This window comes from Aquila chrysaetos, chromosome 3 (genome assembly GCF_900496995.4).
Source record: "Aquila chrysaetos chrysaetos chromosome 3, bAquChr1.4, whole genome shotgun sequence".
Classification (NCBI taxonomy): domain Eukaryota; kingdom Metazoa; phylum Chordata; class Aves; order Accipitriformes; family Accipitridae; genus Aquila; species Aquila chrysaetos.
Window position 1 is genome coordinate 17,042,746 of NC_044006.1, and position 23,757 is coordinate 17,066,502.

The 23,757-nt window shown below is 50.7% G+C and overlaps 1 protein-coding gene across 2 annotated transcripts; it reads left to right on the forward strand.

Moving 5' to 3' along the window:
* Window positions 1-1,399: 1,399 nt before the first annotated feature.
* Window positions 1,400-23,757, forward strand: GGT7 (gamma-glutamyltransferase 7). 2 transcript variants are annotated; one of them, XM_041122260.1, is made up of 16 exons: window positions 1,495-1,604; window positions 5,118-5,369; window positions 5,484-5,710; window positions 7,131-7,282; window positions 8,277-8,391; window positions 8,930-8,997; window positions 9,682-9,755; window positions 10,228-10,421; window positions 12,750-12,837; window positions 13,611-13,738; window positions 15,894-15,982; window positions 16,765-16,917; window positions 17,441-17,558; window positions 18,280-18,417; window positions 19,405-19,504; window positions 20,995-23,757. In XM_041122260.1, the coding sequence occupies exons 3-16, from the start codon at window positions 5,543-5,545 to the stop codon at window positions 21,156-21,158; spliced, it is 1,749 nt and encodes a 582-aa protein (XP_040978194.1). In that variant the 5' UTR covers window positions 1,495-1,604; window positions 5,118-5,369; window positions 5,484-5,542; the 3' UTR covers window positions 21,159-23,757. The 2 variants fall into 2 exon arrangements, with proteins under 2 accessions (XP_029865173.1, XP_040978194.1); XM_030009313.2 differs by lacking the exon at window positions 5,118-5,369 and having other exon boundaries at window positions 1,400-1,604.

Sequence of the window (23,757 nt, forward strand, 5' to 3'; positions counted from 1 at the left end):
CTCGTTGGAGGATGAGAAAGTAGGACATGTACCTCTCAGGTGACTTCCCCAGAGCCAAACAGCCCAGCACTCAACACACTCCGTCTCCCAAAACAACAGATATCCAGGATAGATCAGCGCAGAGGATGGATTTTTCAGATCTGGCAGCCCAACAGCCAAGCATGTGTGCCAAGCTGAGAGGGAGAGGCCAGTGTTGTTGCAGGCGGAAGTAATTTGCACAAACCTGAAGCATTTTGTTCACTCCAGAATGAAACAACCTCTTCCATCTTCCAGTTATTTTACTGGTACTTTTTAGGTCAACCTCTGAAAGAAGCATAGGGGGAAAAAATGAAATGTTTCAGCCAGTTTGATTTCAGAAATGTCCATGCAAACCAGGCCTCCCCTGCTGTATGCATTTCAGTCAAAACTCTGCCAAATGGGAGCTGCTGACAACCATAGCTCAGGTTTGCCCCAGGCATGGCTGGTTCTGCGGCCCCAGTTTGGGCTCTGCCTGCACCCACCTGGCTCCGTGCTGGCCGGCTGCACTGCCTGGCAGCCTCAGCCCATCCTGACACACATGCTGGTGCTGCTGGAGCCAGCAGCAGCAAGAGCCACTGGTGCCAGGGCTGAGCCTGGCCAGCTTCACCTGCAAAAACCGAAACCTGTTGTGCTGCGAGGAGGACTGCAATCTTCAGCTCTCATCTTCAGACGGGCATGCACGAGAGGTCCATGTTGGAAGGTCAAGCTGGCTGAAAGAGCACACACGAGGCTGCTTTGTGGCAATGTCACTGTGTCTCTTGCTGATGGTGTCCCACTGGGTGCTGGACCCCCCTTGCTGCCGTGGTAGTGCATGAAACGGTGGTGTGTGAGCCTCCCTGCTAGAAGTCGGCTTGAATAAGCGATGACACAAAGTATGTGCACATCCCTCGGAAAACTCTTCCAAGCCCTCTGGAGACAGGACTAAGAAATCTCTGATCCAGCTGCCCTGGAGGCTTGGCCCGGAAAGCAGATGGCCCTGCTCTGAGGGGGGCCAGGGCTGATCCCCCCCAGCTCTGACCCCGCGTGTGGAGCAGGGGACAAGGGGGAGCTCAGACCCCCAGAGCTTCACCCGGCTGGAGCCCAGACCAGCCCGGCCCTTCTTCTCCGCCCCGAGCCACCCTGCGCCTGGCACCCCCACGCTGTCCCGTTCCCCTCCCCAGGCTCCCCCACCGCAGGGCTCGGGCTGTGGGGAAGCGCCCGGGACCGGGACAGGGCCCGCTGGCCAGGGTGGAGGATCCAGGCCAGCGCGTCGCCACTCTGCGAGCCGTCCCCCCGGCCTCCAGCGCCGGCCTCCAGCGCCCGCCACCGGCCGCTCCCCACAGGGCCCCGCCGCGGGGAGGGGCCGTGAGGCCGCCGCGGCGCGGCGCGGCCCGGCCCGGCCCGGCCCCTTCCGGCGGCGGCGGCGATGGCGGTGCCGGCGGAGGCGGGGGGAGGCCGGCAGCGGGCCCTGGCCGCCGGCTCGCCCGTGGACTACATGAGCATCACCAGCTTCCCGCGGCTGCCCGAGGAGGAGGCGGGCAGCGCGGCCGAGGGCGGCCTCCGCTCCCGGAAGGAGGAGGACGCGTTCCTGGGCGAGCAGGACACGGGTGAGGGGCGGCGGCCGAGCCCGCCCGCGTGCCCCCGGCCCCCGCCGACCCCCGGCCGCCCCCCCCCCCCTCCTCGGGCCCCCGCTCCGCCCGCGGCCCCGAGCCCGCCCGCGGCCGCCAGCAGGCCGGCTCTGGGGGTCCCCTCAAACTGCAGCCCCCCGCTCGCCCTCCAAACCGCCTTCCCCGGCGCTGCCGGCCCTCGGCCAGGCAGAGGGGCTCCCTCTCCCCGGCCCCCAGGCAGGGAGCGGGGCGGCTCGCCGGGCTCCCAGGTCGTCGTTTCCCTTGCGGGGACGTGCCGGGAGCCGCGGGCACGGGAGAGTGCCAGAGATAGCGGCGGTCTGGCACGGAGCTAGAGATCCCTCCCGCCAGGTGCGCGGCTGTAATAAAGTCAGGTGGTCCTAGATCCTTGTGAAAACCCTTTGCCTGTTTTTAGTCGATTGCTTCCTTCTCAGTAGTTCAGAGAAACGGTTTTCCTCCCCCATGTCATGTTCCTCCAAGCAACGTTGCCCTTCACCCCCGGGGCTGCTCCATAGCCTGCGGACAGGTCTCTGCCCCATCGACCCTCAAACCCTGTTTGAGCAGACCCCACGTGCCTCGTGTCCTCTGCCCTGTCCCGCTGTGACCACCGGGTGAAGGTCTCGTTGCCCGTTCTCGTCCTGTGCCATCCTGCACTGTTGGGGCGAAGCCACCGCGTGCAGGTTTGCCAGAACAGCTCTTTGGAAAGCACGAGGCCTCTCGTGTCACCATGCAGATCATGAGCAGTGTTTGGTGTGGTTTTGGCTGTGCCGGCGCCCGGCCAGGCGTGGGGTCTCAGCCTCCCCGGGTGCCTGCATTTGGGGAGGCTGGAGGAGCTGCTGCTGTCCTGCCGCGTGGAAACTGGTGCTCATCCAACACTGCATGCGTGTTGCAAAAGCTGGCCGTGCTTCTCCGTGCCAAATTATCTGCCGGACCGGCAGGGAGGGAACCCAGACCTTTGGTTTCTACCACCCACAGATCTCATTAATAGGACGAGCCCCTGTTGTGCTGTTGGTGCTGGGGACAGACCCCCCCAAAGGACTCAACGGTCCCACGTTGCAGTGCCTGCCAGAGCCTGCGAGCCGCTCCAGTCTCTGCTGTCCCCTCTGCAGTGGCTCCAGAGCTGGGGTGGCCCTGGTTCCCCAAAGCACTGGTTCCCCCGTGAAGCCACTTCTCCTTCACGGCCCCCATGGAAGCCAAATAGGGTTTGGTGGCTTCTCTTTGAAGTGTGGACATCGGTGGTGGGACGGGCACCTGTGTGTTGGCCTCGCAGGCTGTTCCTTGCCCTCTGTGCTCCTGACTAACCTCTTCCAGCTGCTCCTGTCCCGAAACCAACCATGGCCCTGCTGTCCCCATGCAGCACCAGTGGTCACATAGACTAAGTGACTTGCCCAAGGCCATGTGGGATGTTTGTGGCAGAGAACAAAGGGACTTGTGCATGGGTGGGAGAGGCCACCCTGGAGGGCCATGGCCTGTCCTTTCCCATGGTTGCTCCCTGAATGTTCATGTCCCCTTGTGTTGGGCTGGCTTGTCACCAGTGCTACAGGAGCAGAGTGGAGAGACAGTGTCCTGGAGGGGTTGTGCAGAGGAGCCCAGCTCACTCCTCAGTGTTTCCCCACTGGTGGGGCTGGTGCTCCACTGGGGTGTGCCAGGGGCTGTATGTGACATCCCTCCCCAATGGCATCCCCAGCCAGGCCAGTCGTGGCCCCCACTGGAGGCATGCCAGCCCATCGGCCCCCCAACCAGCCCTCCTGCTCTGCCTGCACACTGGGGGCCCAGCTCACTCAGACCAGACGTGCTGGTGAGGGGCTCTGTGCATACTTAGAGGTGCAGGCTGGGAAAGCTGAGCCTTTCCCAGCCGCGCTCCTAAATCACTGCAGCATGAATGAGATTAAATTCACCCTAAGGGGATTCCCTGGCTGCAGGGGGCTTACTTCTGGTTGCAGTATCACTGCAATTAAAACAAACTCCCTGCCTGGCCCCAGGAGAGTTGCACCCAGCAGGTGTTTTTAACATCATGGCAAGGACACGGCTGGCAGTACCCAGGGAGATGCTGCCTGCCAGAGCAGATGGAGAGGCACGGTGGGATGTTGGGGGATGCAGAGTTTCCTGCTCACTCCCTTTGATACTGAAAAGCAGGTTTAAGAAACTCTCTAAGACTCATTTTGGAGTTTTAGAAAGCAAGCACTCTTTATTGCAGTGCTGGATGCATGGGGGATAATTCCACCTAGTGTGCATTGCACAGCTGCAGCACAAACAGGTTATATGGAGTAACAATTACATATTAATCAGATTAGTATACATATACATAAAAATTATTGTAATTGATTATTATAGTACTGCCTACATCTGGTCATGCACAATGAAGAATTCATTTGAATTGAAGGGCTGCTTTTATGACCACTGACCTATTTGAGATTCTCTTGGCTGTCTTTGAAGTCCTTGTTCTTTGATCTTGAAGCTTAATGCAGTTTCAATCACGTGGTCAGTTTCAATATTGTTCTCATCTAGGGTACAGGAACATCTAGTCATAAGAGCAAAGAACTGCAGAACTTATGAGTAACTACCTCTACTAGTTAATTGCTTGGCTATACTTTTGTCTATTGTTTCAGTCATAGTGTTAGTTTAAGATTTCTAGTAATTATTTACCAAATCTCACTTTTACAGTCATCTAGCAGCAAACCAGTTTCCATGGCTGGTACAAAATATTAAAACCATCAGAATATTTAGACATACCATACAGAATGTATGGACATATGCTATTACCTTCTCCCTTACCCCAAACCTGGGAAATGTCCCCTGTGTGGAGGGACAAGCTTCTCGTCTTTTCCTCTCGGTGCTCCTCTTCTTCCCACCGTGGATGCGCGGGGCACTGCAGCCTCCGCTGGCTCTTGGCAGCCCACCAAAAAATTCATTCAGGAGCCCTGGATGATGCCCTGAGCCGCTTGGTCCCATTCAGTGCCTGGCAGGGACAGGCACGTCCCCACGGCTGCACCAGCAGTTCCATGTGCCCGGCAGCACTTGTGCGCAGGCAGGGCACACTCAGCCATCGTCCTCCCCACCGCAAAGGCAGCAGCTGATGCAAGCAGAGGTTCAAGGCATCTTTCAGAGCAAAAGAGAGACTTTTTCATCCTGCTGAGCATTGTTTGCTGTCTGGCAGATGCCCAGCAAAACCCTGCCCCATGGCATTTGCCATCTCAGAGCTGGGCGTTCGGCAAGTGGCTTTATTTCACAGTGGGCCTCATCAGCCGGAGGAAGCAAGAAATTAAAGCAGAGCCTTTCCTGCCATCAGAGCAGGTGGACGTCCCAAGGCGCCCTGGTTTGCAGGTTTGCTTCTCTCTGCCCTCACTTTGCCATGCTTCCATAGAGGTATTTCCTGTGCCCAGGCCACATGTTTTGCTTCGCCTCTGTTTTGCTCAGGTGCTTTAGATCAAGCATAGCTCCAAATAAGGCTGCTGGATTTTTATTTTTTTTGTATCTTAATTTCCTCTTCTTCAGTCCTGCTGCATTTCAGAGACCTGTTTGCAAGTCGGTGCTGTTAAGAACCCCTCCAAATGGAGCAGTAACTGTGGGCCCATCGCTGAAGACTGATGAGTGGACTGAAATGGAGCAAAATTCAGGGTTTTTTGCCCCTCTTAACTCCAGGGAAGTCAGTATGGAATAACTAGAGCTAAAGGAAGGGATCAGTAAAATGACCTAAAGCAGCATCTGACCCAGAAAGTCTCTTGAGAGCTGGGAACAATAGGGAAGGTAATAGCCTTGCTGGAAGGGGCATGGTGTAATGTTAGCGCTGGGTAAACACTGCAATAAGAGCCCCATGTTGCTCAATAACTAACACTTGTTTTCTCCCTGCTGCCCACAAAGACCCAGACTCCTTCCTGAAGTCTGCACGTCTCCAGCGCCTGCCCTCATCCTCATCAGAGATGGGAAGCCAGGATGTGTCTCCTCTCCAGGAGACCAGCAAGGACCCTTTTTCTGGAGACTGCAGCTGCCGGCAGGATGGGCTGACTGTCATCATCACCGCCTGCCTGACCTTTGCCACGGGGGTCACAGTGGCCCTGATCATGCAGATCTATTTTGGGGACCCTCAGGTAAGATGAAACAGCAGCTTTGCAGTCAGGCTTTGGCTCCAAAAATAGGAGAAGCTCCCTAACTTTCCTCCTTGCCAACAGTTTAGTGGGGTAAGTGCTGGTGGGCCCTGGCCAGTGTCAATGAGACCCTGGGTGCTGAGTCTCTCTCTGCGATTCCACCCCCAATTGTCTCAAAAGTTTTTTCCTGCAGCTGGGGGTTGTGCTCGGAGAAGTCAGCTGGGCTCTTGGCACCTGTCCTGTGGCCGGGGCGTGGGTGGCTGTGCCTGGCAGGTTTGGGGGTGCGGCCGGGGGGAAACGGGCAGCCCCACTGCTGTGTCTGCAGCTGTAGTTTGAGCCAGATGTGAATGCTTTCAGAAAGCAATCCTTAGTTAAGCAGTAGGCTTCTTTTGTACATCTCCACTTGGAGAGAGTTTTACGGATCTGTATGCCCAGGCTTGCCTGTGGAAGGATCTGTCCAGGACCAAGCAGGAAAATAGCTGAAAACAGAGCTAAGCCTCCTGCTAATCTGTCCCACAGAGTAGTGCTGAATTGCAGAGCAAAGGCAGCATTGCCATGGGGTCATACTTTCCTGCAGAACATCTCCTGCCAAGTACTGCAGCCTGAGAAGGGCCAAAGGGCAGCCAGTAGTCACCATCATCTTCTCCATATGCTGCCCAGCAGGGCAGAGCTGCCTGCAAGTCCACATGAGAGAGATCTGTTTTTTTTTAATTTATTGCTCTGTCACTGGCATGCAAAACGCAGCCGTTGGGAGTGGAGTGGCTTGGCCCTGCAGCTGACTGGGGTGCAGTGCCGGAGGGAGGCTGTGCAACGCAGCCCCTTTCATGGCACTGCTGGAAGGGCCAGTCCTGCCCACCGGCCTGCCGTGGCCCTTCCATCTTTGCACTTCCCAAGGCCACTCTGGCTCATGCTGAGATGCTGCAATTTGTACTATAGGGTTAAAATGAACTTTTTAAAACTTCTTGTGATTGCATTATCACTGCCACTGGCACCAGGGAAGGATGAGAACAAGCTGTGGTACTGGGAGGGATGCTGCATTCTTTGCAGCGATATTCCTGTTTCCAGTGACTGCATTGCTGCAGCGCAGTGACAGCATGCTGTCGCCCATTGCTCTTGAGGATTAGTCCAACCCTGCTCTGGGGTTGTGGAGGACAGGGTGAGATGTGGCCCACCAGCTTAGCATGTCTAGTGTTGAAAGCAGCTAAGCTGATGGCCATGGCTACATGCAGAGACGCCACAGCTGCCCTGGTGCAGGGATGTGCCAAGGGACGTGTTACTCCCACCGGCGTTTGGAGGCACCTGCAAATGCAGATCAGCCACAGCCTTGGCGCTGGCCTCAGGCTTCAGGTCCCACAGAGCTGGGCGAAGATCTGGGCAGTCCCAGCACCCCTCCCTGGTCACAACCACTCTCCTTTTCCGGCAGATCTTCCACCGTGGTGCCGTGGTCACGGATGCTGCCCGCTGCACGGCACTGGGCATAGAGGTGCTCAACAAGCAGGGCTCCTCAGTAGATGCGGCCATCGCCTCAGCCCTCTGTGCGGGAATCGTCAACCCCCACACATCAGGGATTGGCGGGTAAGTGTTGATTACTCACCCTCTGCTGTCGTTTGCAGTTGTCCTCAGGCAGGTGGTTTCCCCACCAGCTGAGACATGCCTTCATGGTAGCCCAAGTCCCAGCACGTGGTACCAGGTCTCTGACATAAGGCAGTGGACGTGTCCATGTCTGCACAGGGACAGGGACCCTTCCTGTGCACCAAGTTGACAGCGAGGGACAGAGACCCCCAGGGAGGGAAAAGCTGCATCTGCCATAGTGGCTGCCAGAAAAGTCCAAGCCTTAGGCTCGAGAGAGTTGAAAAAGTGACTACAGGTTACCAAGCCCCTCTGCGAGTGTGCCAAGAGCTTGCAACACCCTGGGCTCAGTCCCAATGCTTTCAGAGATTGAGTGCTTCCCTCCATGAGCTCTGCTCCTGCTGCAACAGGAGGCTGAGGTCCGAGCCAGGCTCTGGGCAGTAGCCAGGGGAGGCATGGTGGTGAGGGGTGGCCTCCTCCCAGCCCTCATCCCCAGGGTGGCATCCATGTGAGCCTGGTGCTCTCAGCTCTGGAGGAGGTCTCAGGAGCATTGCATAAACAACCGCCACCCGATAGCTTCTCCAGGCTGCACCTCGGATTGCTGTTGTAAGCAAAAACCCTGTTCTGTTGCATAACTGCTCAGATTAGAAAGAAAATCCCAGATATTCCCAGCCTGGCAGTGGAACACAACCAGTGGCCCTCTGGCCAGGCTGGCAGGGACTGATCCAGCCTTGCTGCAGGCTCAGCATGGGGGCTGCCTGCATCCCGCACGGACCCTGGCTCAGTTGTCCTGAACTGCTCTCTGGGAAAGGGCAGCAGCATTCCCCTGCGCCGCTGGCCAGCCCTGGGTCACTGCTGAGTCTGGTGACCTGCTACGATGGCCCCGCCATGCCGGGACTGGGCCTGGCCCCAGTGGCACCTGTGCTCTTCATTTTGGCTGTGTGGCAGCGGCTGTTGCAGGGACAGCCTGTGCTGGGCCGTGACCCCTGTCTCGCTGCAGGGGTGGGGTGATGCTGGTCCACGACATTCGGAAGAACAGGAGCTGGGTGATCGACTTCCGCGAGGTGGCTCCCCTGGGCATCCCACTGGAGGGGGACCTGCAGAAGGACACCAAGGTAAGGACCAGTGTCCCATGGCCGACCCCTCCAGGGCTGCAGCTGGCTGATGCCTCCAGCTCTCCTCTTGCCACAACTCTCGGGCTGAGGGGGGGATGCCTGGAGAAGCGACAGGAGGCCTCTCCCACCATGCGAGATCCCAGCCCCTACAGACATGCGGAGTCCAGGGAAAATACTTCTTTGGCAGGCCCAAAACAGCTGGAGCCTGCAGGGCTTGGGGAGTAGAGGCATGTCCCTCTGGCAGTGGGGAGCTGGGAGAACAAGAGTCCCAGGAAGGAGCAGAATCCCATGTCATTCTGCTGAGTTATTTCTCCTGACCAGACTGGGTTGAGACCAGGATTGAATTTGCCTCTTTCCTTCCAAAAACTTACTCCCTAATTTAGTGTGTTGCTACAGACCTCTTCCCCTCTCCTAAAGACCATGCAGACATTTCCCATGTAAACATGACTTGCATCTCCTTGACTTGCAACTGGGGACCATGTCCCATGACCTCACAGGAAGGAGACTACTCTTCCTTTTTGTCCTTCCTATTTTACAGCCAGGTCTGCTCGTGGGCGTACCAGGCATGATACAAGGAATGCACCAAGCGCACGAGTTACATGGGAGGTAAGACTCGAGGCTGGCACAGGCAGGCTGTCCTCATGCCACACAGGCTGTGCCCTGGGGTCCCTGCGGGGGAGCTGGGAGCACACGAGCCCTCGCCATCAGACCACGTTCTCAGCCACCAGTCACAACCATCAGCTAAGGTGTATTTGGAGGCTTGTGTGGACAAATATGTTCATTTTTTGGTACTTCATTTAACAAAAGAAAAAATTCAGCTTGGTCAGGTTTTCTGCAAAGCAAAATTTTGGCTAACAAGACGGACAATAAATGTTCTCTTAGAAATAGGCACAGAACATTTTCATGCATGTCTGTGTATTTTCATTCTTTCTTTAGCTGGACCCTAAGAAGTGTGGCTCTCCTTGATGCCCTGTTGGGACAGGGAGGGAGGGATCTGAATGACTTGTTCAGGGCTGGAGCCTGGCTTGAGATTTTGCTCCAGGGATGCCCCCTCCCCTGTCTTTGCACTGACGTTCCTCTCTGGTGCACACCGTGGAGCACTGAGTTGATCCTGCTAAAAAGAAACAACCCACTGAAAGCTCAGTGCTCCTTTTGGCCACTGCTGGCCACACAGCCTGGTCTTTCAGGAGCCCCCTGACTGTAGAGCTGAGCCCTGCGCTTGCTTCCCACCACCCTGCCCTGCTGCACCCCTCCAAGCCACGTTTCTCCTTGTCCTTTCTCCTTTGGCAGACTCCCATGGTCCGAGCTGCTGGGCCTCGCGGCCGGTGTTGCCCACGATGGGTTTAATGTCACGCACGATTTGGGTGAGTACCTGATGGGGAGCCAAGGGTGGCTGCTCAGCACGGAGGAGCACACTGGCCACTGTGCTTGGGTGCGAGGCAGCTGGGGATGTAGATGGTTATTCATGGGAGATTAAGGCTCTTTGCACCTGGAGATGGATGGTGTTGGGAGCTGAGCAACACGTGAGCCATGGTCAGGCAAGGGGAGAGTGTGGTGGCAGCAAAACTGGAGCCCTTTCCCAGGGCTGGTCAGGGACAGGTCAGAGCAGCCCACGCTGGGCAGCTGCCCAGGGCCAGCCAGGGAAGGGTGCTGGGGTTTCTCTGGGTTTCCTTCCCAGCTCTAATGGATGCATGATCCAGCCTCCCTCTAGTTTTGAAATAGGCAAGAGGCAGCAGCAAGTCTCCAACATCCCCATCAGGTGCAGAGTGACTCCAGGTCCCCTGCATGTTCCTGCACCCTGGCTTTTCTGGATGTCCTTCCCCTTCTCGCCCGCAGCCAAAGCCGTAAGTGAACTGAAGGACCTGAACTACTCTGACAAATTTCGGGAGATCTTCCTGCCGGATGGCCAGCCCTTGCTGCCTGGCATGTTTGTCAGGCGCCTGGACCTCGCAGCTGTCCTGGAGCTGGTGGGGGCAGAAGGGGTGTCAGCTTTCTACAGTGGAAATTTGACCCAAGAGATAATCTCTGAGGTGAGCCACGTCTGTCCCTGTGTCTGCCCCAGACCACACAGCACAGCCCGGGCTGGGGGTGCCACCTGCCATGTCATCTGCTGAACGTGACAACCTGGAGATAAGCCAGAGCCAAGTGTCAGCACAATGATGGGGACAAATGCATGGAGCCTCTTTCTTTCCTGTCCCTGTCACTGCAGTGGTGTAAGTGATACACAGGTCACACCCACAGCCTACGGAAGCAAAACCTCCATTTCCTCTATAACCAGGACAGACTGTTTTTTCTAAGGAAAAAAATCTTAATTTCAAGCCCCGCTCTGGGCTGTGTTAATATTAGTGGCAACCCCCTTTTCCCCATAAGGAGAGGTGTCCTGCTGTTGAGAAGCAAATTTTTCTTGTTAATGGGACTGTACGATATAGACTCCAGGAAAATGGTTTAAAAATAAAACTGTGAGCCTTGGGAGCAGAAGATCAGACAAGCTTGGTCCCACTTAGGGTTGCCCTAGTTTAACTCCTATTGTTAGAGGTTCTCTGGAAAAAATAGCATCAACAAACAAAGTAATTATTCTGGTAAAAAAAACCCCAACAAATAACTTTTATACCTGGGTAGCTGCTATCAGGGTGGTTGGTGGCACCATTTTTCCCTACCACCTTGGTTCAAGTGATGCACCTTCAACATGTCGTCAGTAATTGGGAAGGGGTTCATTCAGCTCAAGCCTTAGATATTTGTGAGCTCTGTGTTTGGAAATCTCCTAAGGTTCACCTGGACCACAGCAGAGGTGGAGAATGAGGAACAGGAAAAGTCCCAAGCTGTGGTGCATCTCCGCAGCTAAACCCTGCTTTATCACCCCGTTCCCCAGACCTGAGGGCTGCCGCAGGGATGCACAAACTCTCTATGGAGGAGCAAGGCCCAGGGTTGCAACACCAAAGACCCTGGCAAGCTCTGGGATCAAGTGCGCAATTCCAGCTTTGGTTGCAGAGCAGAGCAAAGTGCTGGCTTCCCACAGTGTTTATTGTTCCAGCAAAGGGAGGGCATCAACATGGTGAAATCAAGTAAAGGTCCAAAACACCCTACCCTTTGTTTCCATCCTGTGGCAGGAAGGCATGGGTGCAAAAAAGTGCTCTCTGGGGAATTTGAGATGGTGTCTGCAGTGTGTGGCTGACCAGGGCTTCTCCCCTTTCTGTGCCATCAGGCTCCTCCTGCCCTACTCCCCACTGCTTTGCCCAGGCTTTCCGCTGGCTGAGCTCCAGGGAGCCAGCTCCTGGCACAGGCACCTGCCTGCTCATCTCAGCCATTGGGTTCAGCCTGGCCTGTTCTCTGGGACTGCTTTGGGAAGGAGGCAGGGATCCCCTGTAGGGGATACATCTTCTTTTGCAGCTTTGGGGTGGTTTGACATGCTGCCCCCCCACAATGTGCCCTGCATTAGCTTTCCTGCTCCAGTCATTCATCCATTTCTGCCAGAGAAGGAGTTTTCTTGACAAGTTAGCTAGCTAGTTTAGAAATCAGAGCATGCACAGGTTATTTGTTCTTGCGCATTTTTGAATGGAAATCCAGAGGACTCATAGCAGCTACTCACCCCAGCAGAACCTCTCACCAGGTTGTGTCGCTTCTCCCGGGTGGAGAAAGAGTTGGCCCATGAGCACAGTAGCACCTGTATGCTGACTGAGAGTATTACCTACTTCAGGTGATCTTAAGATCAGTGGAGTGCAGTTGTGATGGTCCTACCTCATCTCCATCATGACTCAACCACAGAAGACCTGCAGTGGAGGGAATTACCCATCTTTACTGTGTTCATGAAAATTACCAAGCCCAGTAAATTGTACCTCTGGGAGAGTCTTACAGAAAGACCAAGGGTACAGCAGACCCACTATCACCTGAAATAATTAAAAATAAGTTAGGAATTGTATGCTAAAGATTTCTAGTGATGACGACCTGCTATACCCAGGTTCCTTCTCTCCTGGATCCGTATAGATCTTTTATCCTGGCAGTATTCAAATGCTTCATAAGCTTTAACATACTCATGCTTGCCACCCAGGGGAGAGAAGGCTGTGAGGCAGTGCCAGTCCCCATCCTCACAGGTAGGCAGAACATCTACAAAGCACCCATGGGGTAGGTGAGCTTTTGGAGGAGAGCTGCAGAGCCTTCCAGCAGTGGTGAATGGTGAGCCAGGCCACCAAGGCCATGAAAGCACAGATTTTCAGGGTATACTGAGGAACCTGGCACTTGGCTTGGGAATCTCAGTGGTGTTTGTTTGACAGCGTGGTGTGTGTTCACCTGGGTGAGCACGAGGAACACAGAAAGCCTTGACCCAGCTTTCTCAGTGTGCGCTGCTTTGCTCTCCTACACAGGTCCACAACTATGGAGGAGTCTTGGTGGAGGAAGACTTCAGCAATTACAGTGTCACAGTGGAGAATCCCATCCACACAGTCTATCAAGGTAAATGCCTGACCCATTGCCATGCAACCCCAGTTAAAAGTTTGCTTCACCTGGCAAGAGGTGGTGACAGTATTTAACAAGAGTTGAAGTCACAGCTGCGCTGAGGCATCTGCAGAAAAGCCCTCCAGGGAGTTTCCTGCTATTGCCTGCTGACACTGATGCATCCTAGGCAGTTCAGGAAGTTTTCAGCACTTTGAAATGGGCCTGTTTTTTCCTTGGTAGTGACCAGTGGTATTTTGATAGTGTTAAAGTGTAAAGATGCAACATGATAACATATTGATGCAATGTCTGGATAGAAGCTGGACCATAGGCTAGCACCTACATCAGAAGACAGTTCCCAAAGTTGATCTACAAGGGAGAAAAAACATACTTTATGCAAAAAAATTTGCATAAAATGCAAATGACATTTCTAAAATGTCATTCTTTTCTAGGAATCCCTGTGTTTACTCTCCATACAGCTGTAATGTTGCAAACCCATTTTATCTCCATTTTTCCATACTGCAGTCCAGAAACCAACCAGCCAACCAAAAAGAACTGAATTTCAGATGTATAAAAAGCATCCCTATTTGGGCTTCCTTCATCCATCATAGAGAAACAGAAAGATACAACAGGAATGTTTGGGGAAATCCTTTTCAAACCATGTTGCTTTCCATTATTTCCCCTCAAATCTGGAAAGGTTTCCCTGTCCTCAAGGACACTAGCTTATGGGTAAGTGTTATAACTGGACAGTATCTGACAAAAGCAGCTTCATTCCTCCCTTCTTCCCTTCACAGGTCATCTTGTTTTCAGTCCCCCACCTCCACATGCAGGTCCTGCACTGATCACAGCACTGAACATCCTTGAGGGCTTTAACATCACAAGTCAAGTATCCAGGGGGAATATCTTGCACTGGATGGCAGAGGTGAGAGGAGGTTCAACATTTGCTGAATTTCTTGTGCTGCTAGAGAATAATTTATTTATTGCTTGGTTGTACAAAAATATTTGTAGGTAATTCCCAGAGGAGAATGAGCAAATAGACTGCTAAGATGTAAATCTGAGCTGTTCTGCTGCCTCAGGTGGGTGCAGGTGCTGGAGCCTCCTGCTCAGCTGAGCTCTTTCTTGCTTAGGCAGAGCTTTTTCAGAAGAACAAACTGTGGCTTTTGCCCATTTCTTGTATGCGATCGTCTCTTCAGAATGACCCCACAGCAGCTGAGGGTGGTCCCATCTCTTTCCTCCACCTCTTATGCTCCAGTGGCCCTGGCCATACCAGAAAACCAGAGCTCTGCTAGGGCACTGCAAGGAGAGTAGCAATCTGATGCTGCAAGCAAAAACCTGTATGTGGCAATGACAAGGAAAACTGACCCAACACTATATTTTTTCAAAATCCTTACATTTTACCCCACCTCATGATCTCAGTGGTCTAGATCATGATTTTTCTAGTATTTAGGGCTGTCAGCCCTACCAAAACATTGCAGCTTCCCAGGAAGTCAAGCAAGTGCTCTGTTTCATGCCCTGCAAGGAGTCTTACGTTCTTAGATGCTTAACAGATCGACAGCTGGGTTTTATGAGTTGGGAATTTTAAGCAAGGATGTAACCACATCCTTGTAGCAGACAGGACAGTGGGTGCTTGGAAGTTATTGCCTCTCAGCAAAAATGCAACAGCTGGAGGTGTTACATGCTGCTAGGCCTGTGCAGAGGCAGAGGAGGTTAACTCACCTAAATTATTTTTGAGCTCTCTTCAGGAAGCTTTGGATGAATCTGTTTGCTCTGCATTTGCACCAGGCCAAGAGTTTCACCCATTGGTTATCATGTCCCAGCTGAGGAACAGCAACCTCCAGATAAAGGGCAGTCACTTCAGAAGATGTGTAACCCTGATCTTGGGATCTTACTTGGGATCACACGGCTGAACACATGGCTGAGATTCAGTGCTAAGTCAGCACCAGATAGTCCAGCCCTGGGACAGCCATGACCAAGATGTCCTTAACCTGTGCCTGTGGGGTGGATGTGGTCTGCTTGTTTCAGTGGAGCTCTTCCTTGGCCACCAAGCCTCTCGTACCTCCTCTGTATGGTATGGTGGTCAGGAGACTGTTTCATGGAAATGCCACCTTCTCCAGAAGTTAATCATGTTCTACGCTGTACATCAGAAGATAAATGATGATGCTTCAGGAGAAATTGTTGATGCGTGGCACATATCAAAACAGAAGTCACATCTAGCTATCTACCTGCAGCGTAATGTACTATCTTGAATCTTGAATGAAAATGGGATGACCTGCAAGCTGAAAGTCTAGTGCATTTCTGCTAGGCCCAAGCTGGCTTGATTGAAGAGCACATTTCTCCTTGTGCTTGTCCCCTGGCTACGCACTGTAACACCAGGGCTGGATAAACTGTGACTTTTGAAATTGCATCTTCCCATTTTTAATGGACTGGCTTAGGCAGGATTCTGCATGTATGAGAAACCAGGTGCCTTCCCCTTTTTACACCATCATTCCCTTAAGTGTGCTGGGACTAACACTTTCTGTTCAAACACTTCGGATGACTTACAACTAGGAACATGGGTAGCAGCTGGTGAGCAGAATAGCTCATTTCTGCTCGGCAGTAGTGCTGCGCCAGTGGAGCTGCCATCCAGAGGCAATGGCAAGCCCAGGACCCACTGTCCCACTGGGATTCAGTGTGATCTCTGCTGTTGTGGCGACCACTCAGGAATGGAAATAGAAAGTAAGTGGCATCCTGGTGACCCTGTCTGCCAGCTGGCAATGCAGCTGAACCACTGAGCTGCGCTGACCCAGCTGGTCAGCTCCTGCCAGGCATGTTCCACCTTGTGCAAACGCTGCTGGATACGCTTGGCTCCCACAGCACACAGTTTGCCATGCCAAACTGATGCCTTTGGGTCCCCATACTCATGTGTGGCAGCCCTTTGCACTGAGGTATTCCCAGGACCAGGCTTTTAGACATTTTTCTTCATAGGCTTCAGCCAACATGCCAGGAGACCAGATACCTCTTCCTGTTTGGAGTATCAAAAGTTGTATTTCCAGGGCCACTTAAATGTTTTTCTTTCTTTCTTTGTGTGTTCAATTCAGACGTTAAAAATAGCCCTGAGTCTAGCTAGCAACCTGGGAGACCCATCTGATGATGTGTCCGTCACTCACGCTGCAGAAGACATGGTGAGGTAGGTCTGAGGCTGACAGGCACAGTGACAGTTGCAAGATATGTGGTTTGGATAGCATTCCTGGATTTGCTCTTTTCAGTGCACAGGGGAAACTGAGGTTATTCTACTTCTGTTTTACTGAGGAAAGGTCAGTCCTTGGGTGTCCTCCTAGGGCTCACTCTTCAACAAGGATCACAGCTGATAGCATGGGGCTCTGGGGAAGGGTCATGGAATGTCCTCACACAGAGGTTTCCTGGAGCCAGCTTGATCTTGAGGGTTCCTCCCACTTTCTCACCTCTAAATATTCCTTCTCAGCAGGTCAGACAAACAGCCATCCACATGACCATGACCACACATGCAGTTTCTGTCTCTCCCTTCCCCACCGTGGGGCTCGGGTGCCTTTGCAGTACACCCAGACACGCGGGAGAGGCCAGGCCTGGGGTTTCAGCCCAGCCTCCTACCTCAGAGCCAGGTCCAGCCATGGTTGGTGGCCAGAGCAGGACCTGACTTGCCAGTCCTGGAGGACTGGCATTCAGCCAGGTGGTGCCAGCCCCTTTCCACTGGGGGTGAGTTTACCACTGTAGACAGAGCCCGGGAGGTCCACAGCATTGCCTCTCTGTGTGGACTGAGCCATCTTGTCTCCTTCCATCGCGTGAACCAAAGGAGCTCCCTGTCTCAGTGCCAGCCCCCTCAGGGAGACACTGCCAGTAGCTGTGTAGATGTACCCCCACAGATTGACCAAGAGACGTTCAGCTTCCTAGGCTCATGGCTTGCTTTCCTCTTTCCTTCCCTCATTGCTGAAGTAAATCAGAAGCTAATTCCCTGCGCCAGCTGATTAATGACTCACAGTCCTTCTCGTCTGATCTCCGCATGCCTCACTTCTCCGTGGAGAGTGGACCTGCTGCTAGCCAGGTCCTTGTCATGGGGCCCGATGACTTCATTGTTGCTGTTGTAAGGTAAAGGATTTACTTCTTCCCCCCATAATGTACTCAGAGGGTGGGAGCAGGGAGAAGAAAACAGGTTCAACAGGACAGGATGGGACCAGACCTGAAGCAGCTGGGCTGCTCTGTCCCAGTTAGTCCTGCAACAGAAGAAATGGTGAAGATGGGGTGGAGATGTGTGAGCTGGTGCTGCTCTGCCCTGTGCAATCCCACAGCCCTCTCACAGTGAAACATGTCTGGATTGGCCTGAATCTGCTCCCTGGATGGCCAAATTTAAGGACTGATGGGGGCATGGAGAGAGGTCCATCAACCTAGAGGGGAATCCTTAAACACAGGGAGGGACAGAGCTGCCATCGCCCACATGATTTCTGCTCCTAAGTATGTGGAGACTTTCACTCCTCACGTCTAACCAGCCCTAAAGAACTACCGAAGAGTCTATCAAGCCAGGATGGGACAGAAAATTGGAACCCTGAAAGCCTCAAGGTGTACAGAAATCTCTGGGAGGATTTTTATGAGATTTCTTCATGTTTCTTTTCAGTTCTTTGAATCATCCCTTTGGCAGTGGAATAATAACACCCTCTGGAGTCCTCCTGAACAGCCAGATGTTGGACTTCTCCTGGCAAAATAAAACAATGAACCACTCTATTCCCAGGCTGGTAATGAATGACATGACAAATTCTTTATTTGAGCTGTCTGTACCATTTTTTTCAATTTTATTCTCATCTCCACAACAGGGAGGCTATTTAATGCCTTATTAATAATTGAGAGACAATAGTCTGTAGAAAGCTCCTATTTTTTCATTATATGAGCCACTGAAACAGAGTAAACAGAAGGTTTCATGTGTATCAGTTATCATTATAATGCAGTTTTATCAAATGATGCTGTACATCTCAGCTACCTATTTTCCCTGCAGTCCAGATGCACTTTAAAGCAATCATCCTTTTCTGTGGACTTGAATTAAGGACTCTCTTTACGAATTGCTGCTCTGCAGGTTTAAAAGTAACAGATAGCAGAAAAAAAATCTTCAGTTCTTGGAAAGAAACAATTGCAGACCAGTATTGGTGGCTTCCAGTGCTGCCTTGTTTCTTCTTGCCATGTATTGAAAAACCATCCCACTTTGCTGGGTTGGTACTTTAGAAGTGGGTGAATGGCTCTGTGTACCTTCTGTAAAAGAGAGCCATGGTGTGAAACGGGATGGATCCTGTTAACACCAGAGAGCATTATCATAGTAGTGAGGATGTCAGCCTTGTAAAACTACACAAGTGCAATTGTTGGCTGAAGCATAAAGAGTAAGAAGTTAATCTGCACAACTTGAGCACCAGCAAAGCTTTAGTCGGCTTGCTGAAATTTTTTGGTCTGTCTTTTCTTCAACTGCAGCAAAATCTCATTCAGCCTCGGAAACGACCCCTGTCTTTCCTGTTGCCCACCATCGTGAGACCATCCGAGGGGATGTGCGGGACGTACCTATGTCTGGGAGCTAACAATGGGGACAAAGCCTTGAGCAGCATCATTCAGGTCAGTGCTGTGTCTGGGCACCTGCCCTCTCAGAGCAGCTGTTGAGCTCAACACTGAGTAGGGTCCCTTCCTGTAGTACAGGCTTTCCCTTCCTTATGTCCCAGGCTCTGTTGAAACTGGTGGCCACAGGATTACCAGTTCATTCTTTAATGTCACCAGTTCCACATATTTGCTTTTTCAAATCTCTAAAAGCTACCGGTTTACTTCTCTTGCACCTTTCCTGGTGGCACCGCTCATAATTGTAGAGGAAAAGCATCTTGGCAAAATCTATAATGGTTTTGTGTCATTCTAATACCTGTTCAAAGCTTATTTTAAGGATCATTAGGAAAAAAAAGGAGCATTTTGTATTCAGAGAATTGCAGGAGACTGGCAGCCCTTTAGACCTTTTCCCCATGAAAAGCTCCTTTTAGTGCATTCCCGACTGAATTGCTCAGCACTTGCTATAAATTGGGCAGCTCCTCCTAATTTATGATTTGTAATGAGGTGAAGTACTTCCCAATAGCTTGAGTGCGTGCACAACAGCAATGGATTGTGAAAAAGAAAGGCACAACAAGAATGGCTCCCATTTTCCTTACCTTTTGGAAGGCATTATTCAGAGCAGAACTAAAGCCAACCATTGCTTCCTAATGCTTTGTTTGGAGAAGTCACGTCCTGAGCTTTTGGCTGTAACTAACAAGTATTTAGAGGTTACATCACATTCCAGACACACAACTCTCCTAATTTAGCAGGAACTATGTGACAAAAAGCCCATGCAATCCTGAAAAGGTACCACTTTTCCACCAACAATATACAGGCCGTATTTCAAGGGCCTCTTTGTATGTGCAAAACCCTGCATTAGTTCATGCAGTTTGGTAAATGGTTCAAAATGTTCTTTGCCTGCTGCATCTGCAGATGTTGGAGCCACCAATTAGGGGGATGCTCGGGAAGTTGGCTTCTCCTATTCTCATTACTTGTTTTTATTATTGAGGATCTTTTATTCTTTTGCAGGTTTTGGTAAATGTTTTAACATTTAACAAGAATCTGAGTGAAAGTTTGTCACTTGGTCGACTTCACCCACAGCTTCAGTCTGACATCTTGCAGGTTGACAGTGAGTATGGACACTGGGTGTGGTGCAGCCTACAAATCTAGTGTGTTTAGAAAAGGAGCAGGATTTTCTTAGCACACTGCTGTGGAAGTGCGACAGCCCAGCACACAGCTCACTGTGTTCTAGGGTCCTCAGTGGGTGCAGAGGGTTTTGGGGAAGACAGGAAGCAGCAACCTAGCTTCTTCAAAGCTTGGAGCCCTTACTGAGCCATGCCCTCTCCCTCTTGTCTTGGGAATACTCCCTGGCCCCTCCAACACCACCTGTCCAAACTCTTCCAGGTGCTTCTCCCCAACCCTCCCTCTGTCCCAGCTCACCTCCTGGTAGCAGCCTTGTCCTGTGCTTAAAACCTTTTGGCAATCTGATGCCACTGAAGATATCCAAATAAACAAGACTGCAACCACAACTTCACCCAGACAGGTCCTGAATGCTAGCAGATCTTCCTACACTTTATTACCACTGCATAAATGATATTCTTTCACTTCACAGTCCATGTCCCTTAACTCCACCAGCTGGGGAGAAGACAAGGCTTATGGCAAGGCTTGTAGCTTGACAGCGCTGGAAATGCAGCATCAATGCTGACACTCTGGAGACTGTACTGCCAGCTCTTGTCCTTGTTATTACAAGTCTTGGTCTATCTGTTGTTTTTCACAAAGCCCCATACCTTACCGGAGTGAAACATAAGTGAAATTTGGTTCTTATTTCACACAAAATAGCCAAAGTTTCTAGGCCTTCTCATTTCAGAGGAAAATCTAAAATTGTCTGGTGAGTGTGACCTGCAGACTTGGAAACTAGAATTAATTGAACCAAATCCAAAACTTCAGAAGGTCCTAATTTGTGGGTTTGGACATTTGTCATCAACAAGATATATGTTAAGACACATCTGCAATGTATATAGCTTAAATAACTGTGGGATTTCTGTGTGCCTGCTCAGTTTGTCCAGTTGCATTCCCAGCTTTGTATCCTCAGGCACTTCTACTCAGGCAGAAATTACAAAACATCAAACAAACAAAATAAAAGCAGAAGACCAAGGAACCTAAGGTAGATGGCTGGAAGATTAAGAAATACATGAAGGGCAAGTTGGAAGGCTTTTCACAAAGTTTGTCATTTGGCAACTTGTTTTACTATCATTTGTTTTGAGCTGCCTTACATCTTATTTTGACTAATAACTGTTAATACTATTATTTGTAACTAAGCTCTTAAGAGCAGGGACTGCCTTGTGTACTGTAAGAAGAATAACTACAATAGGTGCCAGATCCTGTCATTTCCCCCACCGCACAGAGCACTGCCCATCTCTGAACAGCCTTTGCTGCTGAGAGCTGAGAGAGTGAGTGCTGGTCCTCCTCGACCACTTGGCTCTCCCTAGCTGGGACGCCTTCTGAAGAGGCTGCAGGCAGTTTTCTTCACACTGCAGATCCCAAAAGGGTTAGAATAGAGGTTTGCGTCAAAGGCAACACTGCTTTCAGTTACAAATTCCTCTTTCAAAATCCCTGCAGGTGAGTTTCCTGAAGAAGATATTGAATTTCTTGTAGCCAGGGGCCATCAAGTGGATAAAGTCAAAGTGGTCTCCCTAGTTCATGGGGCCAGAAGAACCAACAGTTTCATCATTGGCCTGAAGGACCCCAGGAGCATGGATGCTGCCGGAGCCACAATATTGTAGCACCTCCCAGATGACATGTTCACTGAACAAGGCTTAAACAAATCAACCCAAGTGATGTGCATGTTCTGAAATGGCCCCTTCTCCATCCCCAGGGTGGTAGCCCTGCATACACACTGCTGAGTAGACTTTCTGCATTCCCCACCCAGGATGACACCAGAGGGGTTAGCTGCACCAACATAGAGCTCTCTGGTTTTTTAATTTATTTTATTTTTAAATTATTTGAATTGCAAGCAGCTCAGTCCTTGTTACAGGAATGCAGGGAGCACACTTTTCTTTTGGCAGAGTATTGCTAATAATTCAGTCTTTTCAAAAGCCCAATTCTAGCCAGCATCTTCATTTTAGTGAGCGGGAACATTAGCAAAGGAAAAAACAGCTGCTGATGATACTGTCATCTTCATCTCCCTGTCTTTCCCAAGTTCATTCTTTGCCTCTTGTGTAAACCAATAATTAATGCAGCCTAATGTAGTGTTTGTAGGTGCCTGTAGCTGGAATATCAGGGAGTCCTTTAATACTCTGTATGGGCCAGCTGATTTTTACTGGCATGCAGCCTCCTGTGTTAGTTCCTTTTCTCACATCACTACATACCCTGAATTTCAGGAGTAAGTGTTTTGAATCGAGTTACTGCGCAGACTCACTGGCAGTCTGATTTTGTAACTGGAGCAATGGTTTTCAACTTCTAACAACTTGTGGACCCCCCAATAGTTTTCTTACAGAGGTTCAGCCTCTTCCATGGTGAATTTGAGCTTAGTGGTAGTGGGCTTAATTTTTTTAGATACCTTTTGGGGATATCTTAGCAGTACTCCACAGACTTGTAAAAATCCACACAAACCATGGACCGAAAACCACATGGAGAGTGTTTAGTTAGGCTCAGGGCTTTCCTTACACTGCCTTATCTCAGTCTGCTCTGAAAGCCTGAATCATGTAATCCCTACATAGAGGCTTGGGATATTCTGCTTACTAGATTCATGCCTGTACTTCAGCTCTATAATTTAATCCTGGCGGCTCTATTGCAAAAGCTGAAGAGAGTGAGAGAAAAGGTACAAACCAAACCAAACACTACTGAGATAATTTTCTGTCTGCAGCATGTAGTGCAAAATATAAGAATACTTCTTCATTTCTTGTCTGAAATAGACTGAGGAAATAATACCGCATCTGACAGCTGCACCATTCAACCCACATTTGGACATTTCCTTCTCTTTTTACTAGCAAGTTAGACAGAGACACCTGGCACTAAAAAATTCTAGAATTTGATCATTTTCTGTAGTCTAAAATTTGATGATTTCCTTCATGGTGCAAATGCATCTATGGCCACTGTACATATTATATATGTATGTCTGCTTATGGTTGTCTTGTTCTTTCATTTGATGATTACACCAGTCACCCCCAACCCTCCTCCTGAGGGACCCTGGAACACTCATCTATTTGTAACGCACCTTCTAACGCTCATTGCCATTTGATACGGGGAGCATGTGGGTCATTTTGGGGCAGTCAGGGCGCTACGGCAGATAATCGGACTAATCGTTCCTGCCACCTGCCAGCTGAGGATCTCAAAGCATCTTATGTGAAGCCTTGCAAGTTGCGCTGAGGAAGGACAGAGATGTTTTTATGCTCCGCTGAAGCGCAGCTACCCGTGAGAAGAGCACAGCAGCTACCTAGCAGACGGGAACATCAATGGTGTTTTCTGCTACAAATGCGTCAGTGGCCTCAGCTGAGAGACAGGGGAAGTACAGCATTGTCTTTGGGAAGTTGTCTTCTGTGCCACCACAGTGCCCGTAGGGCAAGAAGAGACTTTCTTCACCATAGGGACATCAAATCTATTTATTTGTTTTTCTGTCATCAGCACTAGAGTTGGTCACAGCCCAAAGTCAGAGCGTTCATAAAACTTTACCCGTCTTGGAGCAGACCTCTTCAGGTTTCACAGGAAGGGAAGGATGCAGTTTTGTGCATTGAATCTCACTGGTGGAAATTTGGGGTTTTCTAGTACGGTACAGCAGTAATCTATCCCTTGGGCACAGAGGTTTACTGTACACAGCCGCAAAATAAGTGGTCAAGTCATCGTCGCTTCAGTACTTTGCATGGAATATCACAAAACACTTTGAAAGATAAAATTCCTCCTTACAACTGAATTTGCCAACTCACTTCTGATGCTGGAAACTGTGTATTCATTTGGGAGTTAAAGACTCTGGTCTTGATTCAAAAGGGCACTTACACACCCCAAGGTACAATTTCACAGCAGTTATTCAGAATCTGAAAATAAAGCATGTTCCTAAGTGCTCTGCTGGATCATGGACTATGTTGCAAAAAAGAGAAAATTTAAAATAATCGGAAGATGGGACTTAGGCCTCTAGGTCATGGCTAAGAGAAGTAAAGATATTTTGAATTATTTCCCATTTTCTCTGCTTAAAAATGGCATCAGTATAGCACAGATGTATTCGATACAGAAACCTTTAATCTGCTAATTGGCCCAGTGTCTCTGATACTTTGAGTCCATCTGTTGGGATGAGATCTGATGAACTTAATGTGAGGTACCAAGAAATACCCAATGTTTCCTTCTGTACAGGTGAGAGAGACATTGTGAAATAAAGGGCCATGTTCTGGA

Bases quoted from the DNA above. Each gene is read 5' to 3' on its own strand.
- GGT7 (XM_030009313.2), top strand. From the start codon at position 1,424: ATGGCGGTGCCGGCGGAGGCGGGGGGAGGCCGGCAGCGGGCCCTGGCC. The intron at 7,283-8,276 runs GTAAGTGTTGAT...GTCTCGCTGCAG, and splicing joins CACACATCAGGGATTGGCGG to GGGTGGGGTGATGCTGGTCC. The intron at 17,559-18,279 runs GTAATGAATGAC...CTTCAACTGCAG, and splicing joins ACCACTCTATTCCCAGGCTG to CAAAATCTCATTCAGCCTCG.